Source organism: Peromyscus eremicus, chromosome 1 (assembly GCF_949786415.1).
Source record: "Peromyscus eremicus chromosome 1, PerEre_H2_v1, whole genome shotgun sequence".
NCBI lineage: Eukaryota > Metazoa > Chordata > Mammalia > Rodentia > Cricetidae > Peromyscus > Peromyscus eremicus.
The window spans coordinates 80,180,789-80,198,805 of NC_081416.1; the positions used below are offsets into that span (position 1 = coordinate 80,180,789).

Consider the following 18,017-nt stretch of genomic DNA (forward strand, 5'->3'; position numbering starts at 1 on the left):
AGGTGGAAGGGACTGAGTGAGGTGTAGGTGCCATGGGAAGGGCGGGGGCCACCACTGGGTGAGGTTTCAGCCAAGACTCTGCTTCCCCAGCTGGCTCTGCCGGGGGCGGAGTCTCCCTGTGGAAAGAGCTCAGTTGTCCTCTGGAGCCACCGAGGGAGTAGAGGGAGCTGCTGACTTTGTGATTGCCCACAGGCTATGGCAAGCCCAGCCTGGGAGTCTCCACTGTGGTCTCCCTCAGGGCTCCTGCTGCAGCTTGTGACTTTGCTGGGGATGCTTGGACCACAGGTGAGTGTAGGGCCTGGTGACTGGGGATGTAGCTGGTCAGTAAGGAGGCCTCTCCCTCCTTCCCTTAGGCTGAGATCGCCCAAGTGGACCACTAGGGAGTGAACCCCTCATAAACTTGGAGATGCCTCTTACAACCTGCCTGGGAAGATGTGCCAAGCCAGCCTCTTCTGCAACAGAGATGGGGAGGGACCTGTGGGGAGGAGACAGTAGACTGTTTTAAAGTCAGACTCTAAAACCCTTAGAGAATCCAGTTTTCTTGAAAAGTATGATCAATTTAGGGTCTTCTGATGTGAAACTATGGTTCAATCTCTGGAGCTTTATGATGCCCCTTCCCTTTGTGTGTGACTGGACCACCACTCCCTACCCTCAGGTTCAGAACTTCCAGGACAAATGGTCTATCTTCAAGTCTAGAGAGATCTGGTCCAATCCTCCTGCTGGGAGCTGATCAGTTCCCTCTGCCCAGCCTGGGATCCAAGTGTTCATCCCACCTGCAGTCTCTCCCCTTCTCCATCCCTTACCCCCAGCTAAAGGGACAGAGTAGAATTAGACACTGGGGGCCCCTCTCCCAGCTCAGGCTCCGTCTGCAATTGCCAAATAATAATGGGAGCCTGGTATGTCCAGATCTGACATTTCTAGGAAAAAAGACTAGAAATGAGAATGATAATAAAAATCTGGGTTCTTAAAATTAAAATTTTCAGCTGGGCAGTGGTGGTACACACCTTTTAATCCCAGCACTCAGGAGGCAAAGGCAAGCAGATTTCTGAGTTCCAGGCCAGCCTGTCTACAGAATGAGTTCTAGCACAGCCAGAGCTACACAGAGAGACTCTGTCTCAAAAGAACAATTAATTAATTAATTTATTAATTAATTAATTAATTTCTGGTTTAAAAAAAACTGTTAATGTTGGGCATGGTATTACATCCCTCTAATTCCATAACTCTGGAGGCAGAAGAAGGAGGATTGTCAAAAGTTCAAAGTCAGCCTGCTCTACACAGCAAAACCAGAGCTACAAGAGGGGGCCTTGTCTCACAAAACAATGACAGAAAGCTAACTAAAAGCAGTATTTTAAGCACTATAAGGAGCAAACAGAATTCTCTTTGGGACAGCCCTTCTCTCTGTCATGCTGCAGACGGCAAGACTGAGGCCCAAAGAGAGGGTCGAGCTGGTGGGCTCCTGACTCTCCAGCAAAGACCGCTGGCTCCACCCCAGACCTGAGGGTCCTGAAGCAGGATGTGGCCTTCGCAGGGGTGCGGCTGGGCCACCCGGATGTTAGGGTTCCTGCTCTGAGCTCAGCCTCACCTTGTTTGCTCAAGGAGGGCCCGGAGCTGGCAAGTGAGTCCAGCAGGGGCCAGATATAAGGTAGCTCCAGGCCTCCCTCCTGTCGCCATTAAGGGGGACCACAAAGCTTGGCACCGAAAGCAGCTGAGCCAGTCTGGGGAGACAGAAAGGGTCTTCTGAAAAGAGGCACACCTGTGACTGAGGAGAGGCATCCACATCTTGGAGGAGACTCTATGTCCCGTTTGTGCCATTTCTGGCCATCCTGTGCCCCGGTCTCCCTGATCTGTGCAGCCAGGACACTCAGGTCCCGTCCCAGAGGGAGGCTGTATGGATCAGGGAAGCCCTTTTGTCAGCCACTCGCTCACGAGGACCTGAGTTTGAGTCACCAGCACCCATATAAAAGCCTGATGACTATGGGCATGAGTGTCACCCCAGTGCTGGGTGGCAGGGGTTGGGATTAGTGATGGGATGACAGGCAGATCCCTGGAGCACACTGGCCAGTCAGGTTCAGTGAGAGACCCTGTCTCAATAAATAAGGTAGAAAGTGATCAAGGAAGATACTTGATGTTGACTTCTTTCTGCCTTACACACACACACACACACACACACACACACACACACACACACACACACATGCGCACATTAGGTCTACTTTGGAAGACAAAAGGAAGTGAAGGGAAAGGGAGGAAATGGGAGTCAAAGTCCCCTCAGCTCCCCTAGCTCCCGCTGTCACCACAACCTCCCCATAAGGTCAAGTTCATCTTTTTTCTTCTCTTTGTCTCCTCAGCCAGAGAAGTCATAGTCACTCCTGCCTGCGTCAAAGGCAAGGTGGTCCTGGCACCCTCAGATGAGATGACTTTCGTTTCCCGTTCCAGGTCCAGACCCTCAGGCCAGAGAGCCTTCTGTTCGTGTCTACCTTGGACGGAAGTCTCCACGCACTGAACAAGCAGACAGGGGACCTGATGTGGACACTGAAGGATGGTGAGCAAGGATAACTACCATTCTCTCCTTAGGTCTCTCAGTGGCAGAGTGGGCAGTCACCTTGGCGTAGAAGATAAGAACAGAGCACTAACGGGCTGGGGAGACGGCTCAGTTGGTAAAGTGCTTGCCACACAAGCGTGAGGACCTGAGTGTGGGTCGCCAGCACCCACATAAAAAACAGACAGACAAACAAACAAAAACAAAAAAACAACCACAGCACTGTAATGGCACAAACAGGAAGATCTGTGGGACTTCCTGGCCAGCCAGTCTAGCCAAATTAGTAAGCTTCAAGTTCATGGGATGATGCTGTCTCGAAGAAAAGAAGACACCTCTGCCCCTCACACATACCACACCACACACACACACACACACACACACACACACACACACACACACACGAACGCTTGCATACGAATGTGCACACGCACATACTCACGCAGACACTAGGGTCCAGCAAGCCAATGTCTGTAGGCAGCTTCACCACTTAGCAACTGTGTGAACTTGGGAAAAATCACTTCAGCTCTCTGAGCCTCAACGGCTTCGCCTACAAACTGGGGCAAAGTAGCATGGCAGAGACTACCCATAGAGCTCTTACCACCTGCTGGGCTCTGCATCTGACACAGGGTAAATGCTGGTATGTTTTAGCTATGCTTCTCAATAGAGGTGACAAAAGACTCAAGTTCCATGTCTTTGTCCCTGCAGACCCCATCATCCAAGGACCAATGTATGTCACAGAGTAAGTGAACTGGGACCTCTGAAAGAGAGAGTGTCGGGGGGAACCATAGTTGTGTGAGGGGTTTGGGGGCACATGTGAGTGTTTTAGGGAAGAGAATTAGTCTTACGTGATGTGGAAAGGATTCCTGCTGCTCCAAGGTGTCTCCCTCAAGGATGGGCTCTGCTAGCTGAGAAGGTGGAGGGACAAGACCTCCATGAAACCAGGGCTACGCACCTAGCCTTCCCCATGTCCCTCTCTGCTCCACAGAACGGCCTTTCTCTCTGACCCAGCTGATGGCAGCCTGTACATCTTGGGAACCCAGAAACAGCAGGGGCTGATGGTCTGTTTCCCCTCACTGCCTGGGATGGGTGTGGGCAGGACTCCATCAGCCAGAGTGCCAATGGGTGAAAGGACAGTGTGTCAGAGTGGGATGTCCTTTGAAGCTGTAAGACAGGGCTCCAAACACTATGGAACGCTGTCTGCTAAAGTGAGGGGGAGGGGCTGGCTGTGTCTGCAGAGCAGAATATCAGACCTCTGAGTCTGGGGGGGGGGGGCATCTCCAGTTCTCTGAGGGCATTAAGGTGAAAATTGTATTGGTTAGCTTTTTCTAAATAACGTATCACCCACGAATTCAAACACTTAAAACCCCCCAAACCTCAAAATTAGGCTGGGTAGTTCTGCTAGTCTGGCCTGAGTTTGCTCACACATGTGTGTCAACTGAATGGCTCTGTTTCTGCAAGTTGGTGGTTTGTACATATGCTCACCTCACTCTGTGTCCCTTGTGAAAACCCATAAGAAACCTGAATGCAGGGCACTTACTCACATAGCACAGACTGGGATCTGATTCCTGATGAGAGAGAGAGAGAGAGAGAGAGAGAGAGAGAGAGAGAGAGAGAGAGAGAGAGAGAGAGCGAGGAGCCAGGGAAGGTGAGAGGGCAGACCCCCATTCACCACCAACACTGCGTCCAAATAGCTCTTCAATCTCACTGAGTCTTGTGGCCACTGAGTTTTAAAGGCTGTGTGTGTGTGGCGCGGGTGTCTGTGTGGGTGTGTAGGTGTCTCTGTTGTGTCGTATGTGCATGTGTGTATGTTCATTTCTTTGGAGGATGTCACCAGGTGGAATCAAGTGGCTCATGTGGTGTCTTGGTACCCAGTGTGGAATTGTCTGCAGTTCTTCAAGAGGTTTTATAGCAAAGTGACTAAGGATGCTGGCCCTACCTGAGTGTCATGCGCTGAGTTACTGGGCCTCTCCAAGCTCCAGTTTCCTCCCCTGGGAAATGGAGAAGAGAAGGTGCCCAGTGAATAGGTTGCTCTTGGTCGTCCTTTGGAGAGTGTGGCACAGCAAGGGCTCGGCATGTTTCTGCCCTTATCTCCTTCTTGGACCCTTTCCCTCTCAGAAATTGCCATTCACCATCCCGGAGCTGGTTCATGCCTCTCCCTGTCGCAGCTCTGATGGGGTCTTCTACACAGGTGAGTATCCCTGCAGCCTGTGGAGGCCATATCCAGCCAGTAGGAATGGGGACCTAGGTCATGCCAGGCCAACTAGGCCAGGAACAAAAGGGCACACACCCCCTCTCCTACACCGTCTTGACAGTTGGCTCACTTCCCTTCTCCACAGGCCAGAAGCAGGATACCTGGTTTGTGGTAGACCCTGAATCAGGGAAGACTCATATGACACTGACCACAGAGGGCCTTTCTACTCCTCGACTCTACATCGGCCGAACACGTAAGTCAGACATTCCCTACGCTCCGTGAAACCACCTCATTTTCTTTGCCCAGGCCTGACAGTTGCTATCCAAGTTGAATGCAGGCTAGTCAGTCAATCTGACAATCATCAATAAACATTCTACTGAGTACTGATCAAGGAGCGAGTCTCTAATCCTACAAGAGTCTCTGGAGTCGGGTTGGGGAAGCACCGTATTACTATATTCCTGGTAATCTTTTTTTCTGACACACAGAGTACACAGTCTCCATGCATGACCCAAGGGCTCCAGCCCTGCGCTGGAATACAACCTATCACCGCTACTCAGCACCCCCCATGGATGACTCACCTGGGAAATGTGAGTGTCACCATTCTCAGCCTTACCTTGGATCAAAGTCCCCAACCTGGGAAGCCCTGAGTGACATCAGGACCAAGTCCCAGCACATACTGATCCATCTACATGATGCCCCCTCACATGCTGATTGATACAGCCTGACCGATGACCTGAGATGACTCTCAGCACCCAGACTGGTGATCATGTAGCCTGAGCAATATAGCTGAACTTATCCATACCCCAAATGACCCCAGCCAGGTAGCCTTACATCTTAAGGGACACCAAGTAACCTCCCCAATACCCTGAGCAATCCCATCAAGTCCTAACTGACCTCAACATGGTAAGTGACTTCTATATATAGCCTTGAGTGACTGACTCCTCTATATAACTCTTGCTACCCCCTTGGTATTATAACCACTCTGCCCAACTTCCCAGGTGTCTTAGTTAGGGTTTCTGTTGCTGTGAAGAGAAACCATGACCACGGCAACTCATATAAAGGAAAACATTTAATTGAAGTGGCTTACTTACAGTTCAGAGGTTTAGTCTATTATTGTCATGGCAGGAAGCATGGTGGCTGGGAGTGTGGTGGCATGCAGGCAGATATGGTGCTGGAGAGGGAGCTGAGAGTGCTTATATCTTGACTCACAGACAACAGGAAGTGGGGGTATGCTTTAGCATATATGAGACCTCAAAGCCTGCCTCCACAGTGACACACTTCATCCAATAAGACCACACTTACCCCAACAAGGCTACACCTCCTAATAGTGCCACTCCCTTTGGGGACCATTTTATTTCAAACCACCACACTGAGGAACCTCACAGGTACTCCTAAGTGACTCCTCAAATCTTGACTCCATCATTCTTCATGAGGAACCATGCAAGTAAATCTAACAAATAAATGACACCACCAAGGCTCCTAACTGACCCCTTCATAGTCTATATGTGCTTCCCAAAGGCCCTATCTGCCTCTAGGCCACACTACTTGACCTTAGTAGACATCAGTCTGACCATATCTATGCCTGATGACCTACATCCTAAGATCTTTCCCTCAAATGATTTCTCATCTTAACTCTTTCAAATGACCCAGACTCACAGACATACCTGAGTCACTTTAGATCGAATGACCCAGACTCACACCTGAGTCAACTTTAGATGGCCCCAACCAATCCCTTCCTGTTTGAAACAAACTCTGGTTGATCTTCTTAGGTCTCTGTAACCTTCCACGTGACTTCAAATGACCTTTGCACACTTGAATGACCCCTCACCCCAACTGCTTTCTGGTGTGTCCCATAAGATCTCTCTGACATCTCCCTAGCCATCTTTTCTTGATAGACATGAGCCACCTGACATCCTGTGGGATGGGCCTGCTGCTCACTGTGGATCCAGGAAGTGGAACTGTACTGTGGACGCAGGACCTGGGAGTGCCCGTGATGGGCATCTACACATGGCATCAGGATGGTCTGCGCCAGCTGCCTCACCTTACACTGGCTAGGGACACTCTACATTTCCTTGTCCTCCGCTGGGGCCACATCCGACTTCCTGCCTCCACTTCCCAGGACACAGCTACCCACTTCTCTTCCTTAGACATCCAGCTTCTGTAAGTGTCCATATCTGGAGCCTAGGGAGGGAATTTCTGGAGGTGTTACAGTCCCAGTTGAATAGCCAGTGATATTCAGCCATGACCCACCAATACAGCGGAATCAGGTGTCAAGACAGTGTCCCCAGGACTCCTGGACAGTCACCATTTAACAAGTGATTGGGTAAATCCTGTCCTGGGAGGAGACTCTGGGTCCCCACCTGGTTTGTTCCATAAACGTCGTATTGAACTGATTGTTAAATACTTCAAATGTCCCCCCTCCCTTTTGCCATCCTAAGACACAGACTGGAGAAGTCAGGGGCTGACCATTCATTCCATTTGCTCCACAAATGCTAACTGGACACTTATTGTGTACTAGTCATTTATGAGGCTCTGAGAGCCCAACAGCAAACAACAGTCAGTGTTGCTGCCTACAGGAAGCTCAGAGTCTAGTGAGGGGACAGACACATAGAAGGGACCTATAACGTGGTGAGATAAGGGTAAAGAGACAGACAGGTGGTGATGGCAATGCATGAAAAGAAACCCAGACTGAGATTGGAAACAAGAAGAAGCCATGGAAAGCTTCTTAGAGGAAGAGACATCTCATGTAAGGCCTAAAGGATCAACAGAAAATGGGAGAAGGCATGGCACACGGGATACAGAAGGAAAGTCAAAGCCTGAGCCATAGGTCTAAGCAGCCTCATGCCTAAGGCTGTAAGTAAAGCCAGGATCACATACAGAAGGCTGGGATTTTTTTTTCTGAGGCTAAGGAGCAGTCCCTGGAGAGTACCAAGCAAGAAAGTGACTGACTCGTGTTCTCATTTCAGAAAGATTATTCTGGTTACAATATGAAGAATATCTCAGAATGAGTTTAGGAAAAACATGACACCATGAGGCTGGGCATGGTGGTGTATACTTTTAATCCCAGAACTCAGGAGGTAACAGCAGGTAGATCTTTATGAGTTTAAAGCCAGTCAAAACTGCTTGGAGAGACACACACACACACATACACACACACCACACAGGGGTGCTGGAGAGATGGTACAGTGCTTAAAAGCTTTGGCTGCTCTTCCAGAGAACCCAGGTTCAATTCCCAGCACTCACATGGCAGCTCACAAGTATCTGTAACTTCTGCTCCAGGTGATCTGATGCCCTCTTTCTGGCATCTATGAGCACTACGCATGTGTGTAGAGTACAGATATACGTGTAGGCAAAATACCCATACACTTAAAAAATAAAATGTATTGCATTGAAAAAATATGATGCTGAAGGCTGGAACAGAAAAAACTCAAGGTACTAAGTAGAGGGCAAAAGAGAGGAGGAGAGGAAATGAGGAGGATCAGGATGGGTAGAGTTCAGCCTTTATAAGCAAGGAGGCTTATAGGCTCCTAGAAGTTCTAGAAGTTCATGGCTGCTATCAAGTTCAAAGCACTAAAGGAGGAAGAGAGAAAAAAGCAAAAGGTGAAAAGAGAGCTGACAAGTTCCAATTTAGAAAACTGAGTTTTTATAAGAGATCTGGGCCAGATGTGGTGGTGTATGCCAATATCCCAGTACTCAGGATGCTGCTGATGGAGCATGATGAATTTGAGGCTAGCCTGAGCTACATAGTAAGCCCCCCCATCTTTAAAAAAAAAGTGAGCCAGGCGGTGGTAGCCCATGACTTTAATCCCAGCACTCAGGAGGCAGAGGCAGGCAGATCCTGTGAGTTCAAGACCAGGCTGATCTACAGAGTGAGTTCCAGGATAGTCAGAGCTGTTGCACAGATAAACCCTGTCTCAAAAAATAAACAAACGAAAAATGAGACATATATTGAGAAAATGTTGCTATAGATTTTGTACCAGTTAGCTTTTCTGCATAACAAACTACTCCAACAATTGGAGCTTAAAAGCAACAGACATCTGCTGTCCAAGATTTTTGGGTCATCCAGGTAGTTTTTCTGGTCTCTAAAATCAACTGATGACTTGGTGGAGGCAATGATCCGGGATAGTGTCACTCACCTATCTAGTAGTTGGTGGGCCAGCTGGCTGAGGAATAGAATGGTTCATTTGTATACCATAAGGTCTTTCATCCCTTGTGGGAGAGTAGGCTTCCTTACATGGTGGTCCCAGGACTTCAGAGAACAGTACTGAGGGGCAACTCCCAATGCACAAGCACCGTTCAGGTCTCTGCCTATGTCACACTTGTCTCATTGGCTAAAAAAATGTCACATGGTCAATCCCAGAGTCAATCTGGAAGGGACTACAAAGGACATAAGTAGAGTAATGCTGAAGCTCTCCACCAGCATCACGCACCCTTCTCTGTTTCCCTCCTCTTTAGGATGACACTATATGTGGGGAAAGAAGAAGCCGGTTTCTATGTCTCCAAAGCACTGGTCCACACCGGGGTGGCCCTCGTGGTGAGAAGGGGATCTCTGAGTGGATCTATCTGCAAAGACGGATAGAGCAGGAAAGGGGTTTCTTTCACATGTGGCTCTCCATCTTCTGCCGTAGCCCCGTGGACTGACCCTGGCACCGATGGACGGCCCCACAACAGATGAGGTGACACTTCAAGTCTCAGGGGAGCGAGAGGGCTCACCCAGCACTGCTGTCAGATACCCCTCAGGCAGTGTGGCCCTCCCCAGCCAGTGGCTGCTCATTGGTGAGGTCCCCTGACTTTAATTTGGAGCAGATGAAGATAAAAGACTTATAAGCCCAGTTTCTGAGTTGGAACACTGAAAGTATCCTCGACCCTGGCTCTTAATCTCTGGCTTTTACTCCTACCACTTAGGATACCATGAACTTCCCCCAGTCCTGCACACCACCATGCTGAGGGTTCATCCCACCCCAGGGAAAGGGTCTACTGAGACCAGAGCCCCAGAGGACCTCCATGCTCCAGCTCTCTTCGAGGTTAGTCCTGGGATACCAGGGTCGATGTGTAGACCCAGAGATGCCCTGTAGCCCTGTACCTCTTCCCCAGTTAATCTCATGAATGTCCCCAGAAAACAAACATTTTGTTGCGGCTACTACCAGGCATGTTAAAAATGATATTGGCTTCCTAAATCACAAAGCATAGTTCCCAGATTTTTTTTCTTATTCTTCAGTGTAAACATTGTAAAATATTCATCAAGTGAGAAATTGAAAACAGAAAAAAACCATAAAGGCATGCTCTCCTGGGAGAGATTGGAGAAGTGCTAGGAAGTTGCTCAAGGTTAGAAGGAGCAATGGTTTTCAAACCCTGGGTGTTTGCTCCAGACCCACCAAATTCCTAACCTCTAGAGGTGAATCTCATAGTTTCAGCGATATCCCCATGAGCATATGACTTTTTTTTCTTTTTGTTTTTGTTTTTTGAGACAGGGTTTCTCTGTGTAACTGCCCTGGCTGTCCTGGAACTTGCTTTGTAGACCAGGCTGGCCTCAAACTCACAGAGATCCACATGGCTCTTCTTCCCAAGTGCTGGGATTAAAGGCATGTGCCACCACCCCAGCTGAGCATGTGAACTTTTAATGATATTCAGAGAGATGCTGGTCTTCTGGTAGGTTTGGTCAACTCCTCTCCTGAGCACCATGATGTTTCAGAACTGTGGACAACGCCACAAGTCCTGCCTACAGGGACCCCCCCCACACACACACACCCCTTCAGCTAAGCCTTGCTGTGAACCCAGTGAGGAAGAATAATTGGGAATTTCACAGTAGAAGGGAATACCAAGAGTGAAAGCTGCTCTATTCCTAGCTCCCGAGCCTGAGGAGGGAAGAACCTTGGGATTCGGAACTACATCCTGAAGAGAAAGCTTCAAACCCTTATCCAGGGTTGGGGTCCCAAGACCTGCTGGCAGCTAGCTTCACTGCCATCCTCCTGGGAGCCTGGGTCCTCTACCTGATGAGGCAAGTAAGTCCAACATCCTGACCTTGTCCATCTTAGAGTCTTTCCAGAGAGAACTCTGTTTCTCCCTTGCCTGACTTCAGCTGCCTCTGCCTTCCTCCCAGGAGCTCCTGCTCCTGCTCCTGCACTAAGTCCAAGCTCTGTTGTGAACCCAGCTCTGGCACAGATGTGGGGCCCATCAGGAGGAAGGCTTGAGCTTATTAAAACCCATGTGTTACAGCAGCAGCAGAGTCCTTCAGCATCTACAGGCCCTCATGACGCCTCACCAGATGCTCAGACACAGCCCTCAAGGGCCACCCTGCCGAACCAGAAGAGATTCCAAAGCCCCTCAGAGCAAGCCCGGCCATCCCATGACCCTGAAGGTGAACTTGAGTCAACAAAACTTAGGGGTCAAAAATAGAAAAAAGAGAGAGGTGAACATAATTTAATTTCAAAGTCAAATAGTTAGAAACCACAGATTGTGGGAGAGATAATAAGACCCAGACTCCTTAAATGTCTCCTATTATAATTTTACTGTTATTTTCAGGGTCTCTGGTTGTGGATAGAACTGTGTGTAGCTCAAACTGTTGTCAGCTAACTTTTGAAGAGTTGCCTTTGAGCACATATCTTCTCACTGGTCCAATGGGGGGTACTAACACCCACCTCATTGCATCACTGCACTGTGAAAAGTTGCCATCATCATCAAGTCCGTGCTGGGGACATAACTCAGCTGGGAGAGTGCGTGCCTAGCATGCACCAAGTCTTGGGTTTGATCCCCAGCACTCACTAACCAGGCATGGTGGTGCATGCCTATAATCCCAGCGCTCAGGAAATGGAGGCAGGAGGATCAGAAGTTCAGGACCAGCCTGGAATATGTATCTAAAAAAAATCACACTTAGGTGATGTTAATAATTGTTTTACTTGGGAGGCAGAGGCAGGCAGATCTCTTTGAGTCTACAAAGAGTTCCAGGACAGCTAGGGCAGTTACACAAAGAAACCCTGTCTCAAAAACCAATAAAATAATTAATAATAATGAGTTTTAAAATAACGTTTTTGGTAATGGTAGCAGTAAATTACCTAGGCATGGTTTTGATTTTGTTTCAACATTCTTCTCAATGTTTCTTGGTTTAATCCTTAGCTTAAGCTCCCAAAGGCCCACTGGTGTCTATTCAGTGCTTGGTGGGTATAGCCTGTGTGTCTATTGCTCACACTAGTCTTCTGCTCTTTGGCTCTGAGCCAGGCTGGTACCTTTTGTACCTTTGTGAGCTGGGACCGGTACCTCCCCACTGCTACTGTTTCCTCGTGACAAATCCCACCTGCTGTCTGTCCACTTACTCAAGCTGTGTCTGCCTGCCTCCTGACTTGAGGCTTTGGTATACACCCATGGCCTCCTCTTCTTTGGGCCTCAGCCCCTCTTCATAGTCAGTTCTAGCAAAGCATAGCCTCTGAGCTACATCTCCAGCCCACGGGCAACTTTTTTTTTTTTTTAAGGGCTCCACAGCAAGGTAACCCCAGCCCTGAGATGCAGTTCTTGTCATTTATTGACTCCACTGAATCCAAGTAAATATCCATTCCACTGCACCCCAAAACCCATTTCCTTGGACCTTCTGACTCTGGAGTGGAGTCTGCTTCTTTTTCTACAGACAAGACTCCATATTTTCCCAGGGCTGTTCTTGCCAATGCCCTATAATTGGTTTGGGTTTTTTTTTTTTAAATAGAGAAGTGTGTGTGTGTGTGTGTGTGTGTGTGTGTGTGTGTGTGTGTGTTTATGTGTAGGTGTGTGTATAGGTGTATAGGTGTGTTGTGTATGTGTGTAGGTATGTGTGTAGGTGTGTATGTGTGTGTTTGTATGTGTGTGTATATGTGTGTAGGTGTGTGTGTGTGTGTGTGTGTGTGTGTGTGTGTGTGTGTGTGTAGACCAGAGGACAACCTCAGGTGTTATTTCTCAGGAGCCATAGACCTTGGGTTCTTTATTGTTGTTGGTTTTGGTGTTTTGAGATAGGATCTCTCTATGTAGTCCTGGCTGTCCTGGAACCAGGCTGGCCTTGAAGTCACAGAGATCCTCCTGCCTTTGCCTCCTGAGTGCTGGGATTAAAAGCATACACCACCATGCCTGGCTAGACTTTGATTTTTAAGACAAGGGACCTGGGGTTCACTGATTCATCTAAGCTGGCTGGCCAATGAGCTTCAGGGATCAGCCTGTCTCAGCCTCTCAGTCCTGGAATTACAATTATGGACTACTATGTGCAGTAAGTGGGTGCTGGGATCAAACCTAGGTTCCCATAGCAAGGCGGGCACTTTACTGACTCAGCCATCTCCCCAGTCTCAGCCTCACCCATCTTAACTGCACACCAAGACTTGTGAGGGCACTATGCTATACTGTAGGCATGCCCTGCAACACCCAACATCATCTTTATCTGCTGTAACTGTGCTCTGAGGGCGCTGTGCCATGCTATAGGTGTGCAACACCCAACACCATCTTTATTTGCTATAACTGTGCTCTCTGAGGGTGCTGTACCATGCTGTAGGCGTGCACTGCAATACCCAGGATCATCCTTATTTGCTATAACTGCTCACTCTCATCATGCATCTGTCTACTCAAACTCATCTTTTTGTTGGAAACAATTCAACTTCAATGAAAAGAACTGTTACAAGTGTTAAGAGGTGGGAAGAAGGCAGAGAGAAGAGAAAGAGACAGACAGGAGGTGCTCAAAAGGGAATCACATAGCCAACACTCCCACTCCCATATATCCACTTGATCCTCACCAGTACAGGTGGCATCGTTATCCCACTCCCGTATATCCACTTGATCCTCACCAGTACAGGTGGCATCGTTGTCAGCTGATTCACTTGTCTAGCTACATCAATAGCAGCACCAGCCACTGGAGCCATGTGCCTAGCATCTGGGTCCTTGCTCTCAGCTACCGCAGCACACTGAGCACAGAAGGGTGGAGAAAGGTCAAGGTGGAGGGTGGGTCTGGACTATGGCTGGCAGAGGAAGGCAGGGAGGAGGACTGTGGGCAGTGAGCACAGATCACTAAGAGGACAATGATACCTTCGCCCCTGTAGCAGAGCAGCCCACTGTCGTGGGGAAGATCTCCTTCAACCCCAAGGACGTGCTGGGACGTGGGGCAGGCGGCACTTTTGTTTTCCGGTGAGTGGCAGGGGGAGCCCAGGCTGCCGCTGTATCACTTGCAGCTCTTTTGACAACGACCAAAGGGCAAGCATCTTTCCAGACTCCCAGACTTGGGGAGAGATCCCGACCCTTTCCCTTACCTGCTCTGTGCACCCCCAACCCTGATCCACCTCTCAGGGGACAGTTTGAGGGACGGGCAGTAGCCGTGAAGAGGCTCCTCCGAGAGTGCTTCAGCTTGGTGCAGCGTGAGGTGCAGCTGCTGCAGGAGTCGGACAGGCACCCCAATGTGCTCCGCTACTTCTGCACCGAGCGTGGCCCCCAGTTCCACTACATTGCCTTGGAGCTCTGCCAGGCCTCCTTGCAAGAGGTGAGATGGGAGCCCAGGAAGGGATGGAGGGCGGGTGGCCTTGGGCTGGTAAGTGACGTTTTTTGTCTCTCTCTCATCTTAGTATGTGGAGAACCCAGACCTAGACCGTTGGGGTCTGGAGCCCACCATGGTGCTACAGCAGATGATGTCTGGCCTGGCCCACCTACATTCCTTACACATAGGTACCATGTCTTGTTTCCAGGCCTTAGCCCCCTGCTCCTCCCCATCGGCAATCATTCACTCTCCACTTCCTTCCGGCAGTACACCGTGACTTGAAGCCAGGCAACATTCTCATGGCTGGACCTGACAGCCAGGGCCAAGGCAGAGTGGTCATCTCCGACTTTGGCCTCTGCAAGAAGCTACCTGCGGGCCGTTGTAGCTTCAGTCTCCATTCAGGCATTCCTGGCACAGAAGGTTGGATGGCCCCAGAGCTCCTGCAGCTGCCCCCAGACAGCCCCGTGAGTCTGCCCACCAGCCACAGGGCTCCTTCCTCCACGCCCCAGCTCTTCTCTGAAAGAGGCCCCTCCAAGCCTGCTCATCTATTCCCAGGGGATAATCCACTCCCTCTTCCCCAAGGCAATCTCCATCAGGGACTATTCTGCAGCTCAGAGGACATTAGGCAATGTCTGGAGGCGTTTTGGCTGGCTTGCCTTGGGAAAAAAAAAAGTGCCTCTGTCTTCCTGTGAGGCCAAGGATGCTGCTGAACATGCCACAGTGTAACATGCCATAGTACACAGGGCACCACCCACCCTGACAGTTTTCTCTTTTGAATCAGTGCCACCCAGGTTGAGAAAACATGACTCAGAAAATGACTTTGTTGACATGGCGTCTTACTACCTAGTTTAGGCCCATCTTTTTTTTTTTTTTTTTTTTTTTTAACTTTATTTTATGTACATTGGTGATGGTATCAGATCCCCTGGAACTGGAATTACAGACAGTTGTGGCCTGCCATGTGGGTGCTGGGAATTGAACCCGGGTCCTCTGGAAGAGCAGCCAGTGCTCTTAACTGCTGAGCCATCTCTCCAGCCCTAGGCCAGTCTTGAATTCTCAGCTTTCCCACTTCAGCCTCCTGAGTGCCGGGATTACAGGCATCATGCCAGGCCTAGACATTTAACCTTCACCATACTTCACCGAGTATGGTAGCTGGGTATGGCGGCCTGCAATGGCAGCACTGAGGAAGCTGAGGCAGGAGGATCCCGAGCTCAAGCTACACAGAGATGCTGGCTCTCACCCGTTCTGACCTAGAGCTAGGTAGATGCAGTGTCAGTGTAGACCTGGGGTTAAGAACACGGGAAACTGAACTAACATCCCAGCAGTACAAAGGACAAAGCAGCACCTGACCCGTGTTGAGTTTCAGACCCCAGGACTCTACATCTGGATTCATGGTGAGTGGGTGGAAGGCTCACCAGAAGAGCCACACCCATTCCTAAAGACAAGAGAAAGAAGTGATCGGGGACTGGAGACCTAAGTGCCCAGGGACTTGATGTGCTGGTGTTAGGAACCTGGCTATACGGTATAGTTTTCACATTAGCAGCCAGCATTTTAACATTGGGGAAATCCCTTCCACACACATACACACACAAAATCTTAAGTTATCAAATTTACTTGGGGAAAAAGTCAGCTCTTCCATCTTGCCTGTCTCCCGGTGATAACCAGTGGTCAGGCCCATGCTAGGTCACCAGTTTTCACTCTGATCTCGTCTGTGGGTGGCCAGCCTCACTCAGTTCTACTACCTGTACCTCCCTATAGGAAGAGAAAATCAGGCCCAGAAGCTTGGCAGAGGTAAAGGAAGCATCTGTGAGTCCTGTTTTCAACACTCAGACACACAGACACACATACGCATGCTGCTTTATAGGTTCCGAAAGGTTTTTTAGCAAGGCCCACTTCCTCCTTCTCACGCCCATCTTTCTGGCCCCCAGACCAGCGCTGTGGATATCTTCTCTGCAGGCTGTGTGTTTTATTACGTGCTTTCTGGTGGCAGCCACCCCTTTGGTGAGAGTCTCTACCGCCAGGCCAACATCCTCTCAGGAGATCCCTGTCTGGCTCATCTGGAGGAAGAGACCCATGGTGAGGAAGGGAGAGCCTGGCCAGCATAGACGGGAGGAAGGAAGCATGAGGCTGAGTGCCTATAAACCATCCCTTTTCTGACCTCCAGACAAGGTTGTGGCATTGGATTTGGTTAAAGCCATGCTGAGCCTGCTGCCCCAGGATCGCCCATCAGCAGGATGGGTGCTGGCCCATCCCCTCTTTTGGAGCAGAGCCAAGCAACTCCAGTTCTTCCAGGTCAGATGGTGATCTTGGGAAGGGCCCTCCAAGCTCCAAGTTTGGGTCCTCTCTTATTGTTGTATTGCTGTGAGGAGACACCATGATCAAGGCAACTTATAAAGAAGGCATTTAACTGGGGACTTGCCTACAGTTTCAGAGGGTTAGTCCATTATCTTGGTGTTGTGGTGGCAGGCAAGCATGGTGCTGTAGCTGTAGCTGAGAGCTCACATCTAATCCACAGGCCAAGAAAGGAACCCTGGGCCTGGTGTGGGCTTTTGAAACCTCAAAGCCCATCCCTAGTGACACGCCTCTTCCAATAAGGCCACACCTCCTAATTCTTCCCAAACTGTTCCACTAACTGGGAACCAAATATTCAAATACACGAAGCTAGGGAAGCCATTCTCATTCAAACCATCACAGGTCATGAACAAGAAAAGGGAAGTCGGAGGGGCTAAGGGAAAAGAGTCTTATCACCTTGGACCCCAGCATCTGCATTTGCTTTAGCTTCCCCTATATGGAAATGCAGTTTACTCTCATCTGCAGTCATTTATGCTGCAACATCAGTGCAGATTTTCCTTCCGTTTGTGACCTTGGGCAAGGGACCACACTTGAGCTGCAGGCTGCCTGCCTATAGAACAGAGGCAACAGTGCTTCCCTTAAGGTGGGTGGTGGCATGGAGGCAGGACACAGGGAAGCCATACACTTTCCAGGAGGAAATAGCCCTTGTCATCCCAAGTCAAGGGGCTATTGCTACTTCAACATTAACCACATAACACAATCCTGGCCCTGGGGCCTCTGATACTGTCCACAAGACTTAGGAGCTCTGTGGAATCCTAGGATGTCAGCGACTGGTTGGAGAAGGAGCCCGAGCAGGGACCCCTTGTGATGGCACTGGAGGCAGGAAGCCACAAGGTGGTCCGGGAAAACTGGCACAATCACATCTCGGCATCACTGCAGACAGGTAGAGGCCACATGTGGGTGGGCCTGAGGGGAAGGGACCCAGTAGGGACACCTCTGCAGCCCATTTCTCTGCCCACAGATCTGAAACGGTTCCGATCATATAAGGGGACATCAGTACGAGACCTGCTCCGTGCCATGAGGAATAAGGTGTGTTCTAGAGCCTGGGTGGGACATGGATCAGGGATGACCTGCCATAGCTGAGCCAGGGTCTTTGTCCTGCCCATCCCCAGAAGCACCACTACAGAGAGCTCCCAACTGAGGTACACCAGGCACTAGGACAACTGCCTGCTGGCTTCATCCAGTACTTCACACACCGCTTCCCAAGGCTGCTGCTCCACACTCACCACGCCATGAGGACCTGCGCTTCTGAGAGCCTCTTCTTGCCATACTATCCTCCAGCTTTGGATGTCAGGAGGTCCTGCCAGATGCCACAAAGAGCTGAGACAACCCTGGGCCCCAAAGGTGGACCAAGGAGTTAAGCCTGTGGCTCAATCTGGTCTCAGGAGCGTCAGAAAAGATGAGCAGCAGTTTAGCAGCCTGAGGCTGTTGGAGCAGAGAAATACTCTGGGGTCAGAGCACCCTCA

General features: G+C 49.8%; 1 protein-coding gene across 1 annotated transcript; it reads left to right on the forward strand.

Annotated features, from left to right (window-relative positions):
- The first annotated feature begins 195 nt into the window (after positions 1-195).
- On the forward strand, positions 196-17,912 carry Ern2 (endoplasmic reticulum to nucleus signaling 2). The gene is made up of 22 exons (XM_059258786.1): positions 196-285; positions 2,437-2,542; positions 3,245-3,278; positions 3,525-3,597; positions 4,655-4,727; positions 4,876-4,983; positions 5,216-5,317; positions 6,626-6,890; positions 9,186-9,264; positions 9,359-9,506; positions 9,636-9,754; positions 10,577-10,732; positions 10,947-11,088; positions 13,775-13,859; positions 14,019-14,208; positions 14,291-14,390; positions 14,470-14,666; positions 16,128-16,275; positions 16,364-16,491; positions 17,311-17,434; positions 17,513-17,580; positions 17,664-17,912. The coding sequence occupies exons 1-22, from the start codon at positions 196-198 to the stop codon at positions 17,910-17,912; spliced, it is 2,784 nt and encodes a 927-aa protein (XP_059114769.1).
- The last annotated feature ends 105 nt before the right edge of the window (positions 17,913-18,017 follow it).

Excerpts from the sequence above, each read along its gene's own strand:
- Ern2 (XM_059258786.1), top strand. The coding sequence starts at position 196 with ATGGCAAGCCCAGCCTGGGAGTCTCCACTGTGGTCTCCCTCAGGGCTC. Across the intron at positions 3,279-3,524 it reads GGACCAATGTATGTCACAGA|AACGGCCTTTCTCTCTGACC; the intron begins GTAAGTGAACTG and ends TCTGCTCCACAG. Across the intron at positions 17,435-17,512 it reads CTCGGCATCACTGCAGACAG|ATCTGAAACGGTTCCGATCA; the intron begins GTAGAGGCCACA and ends CTCTGCCCACAG.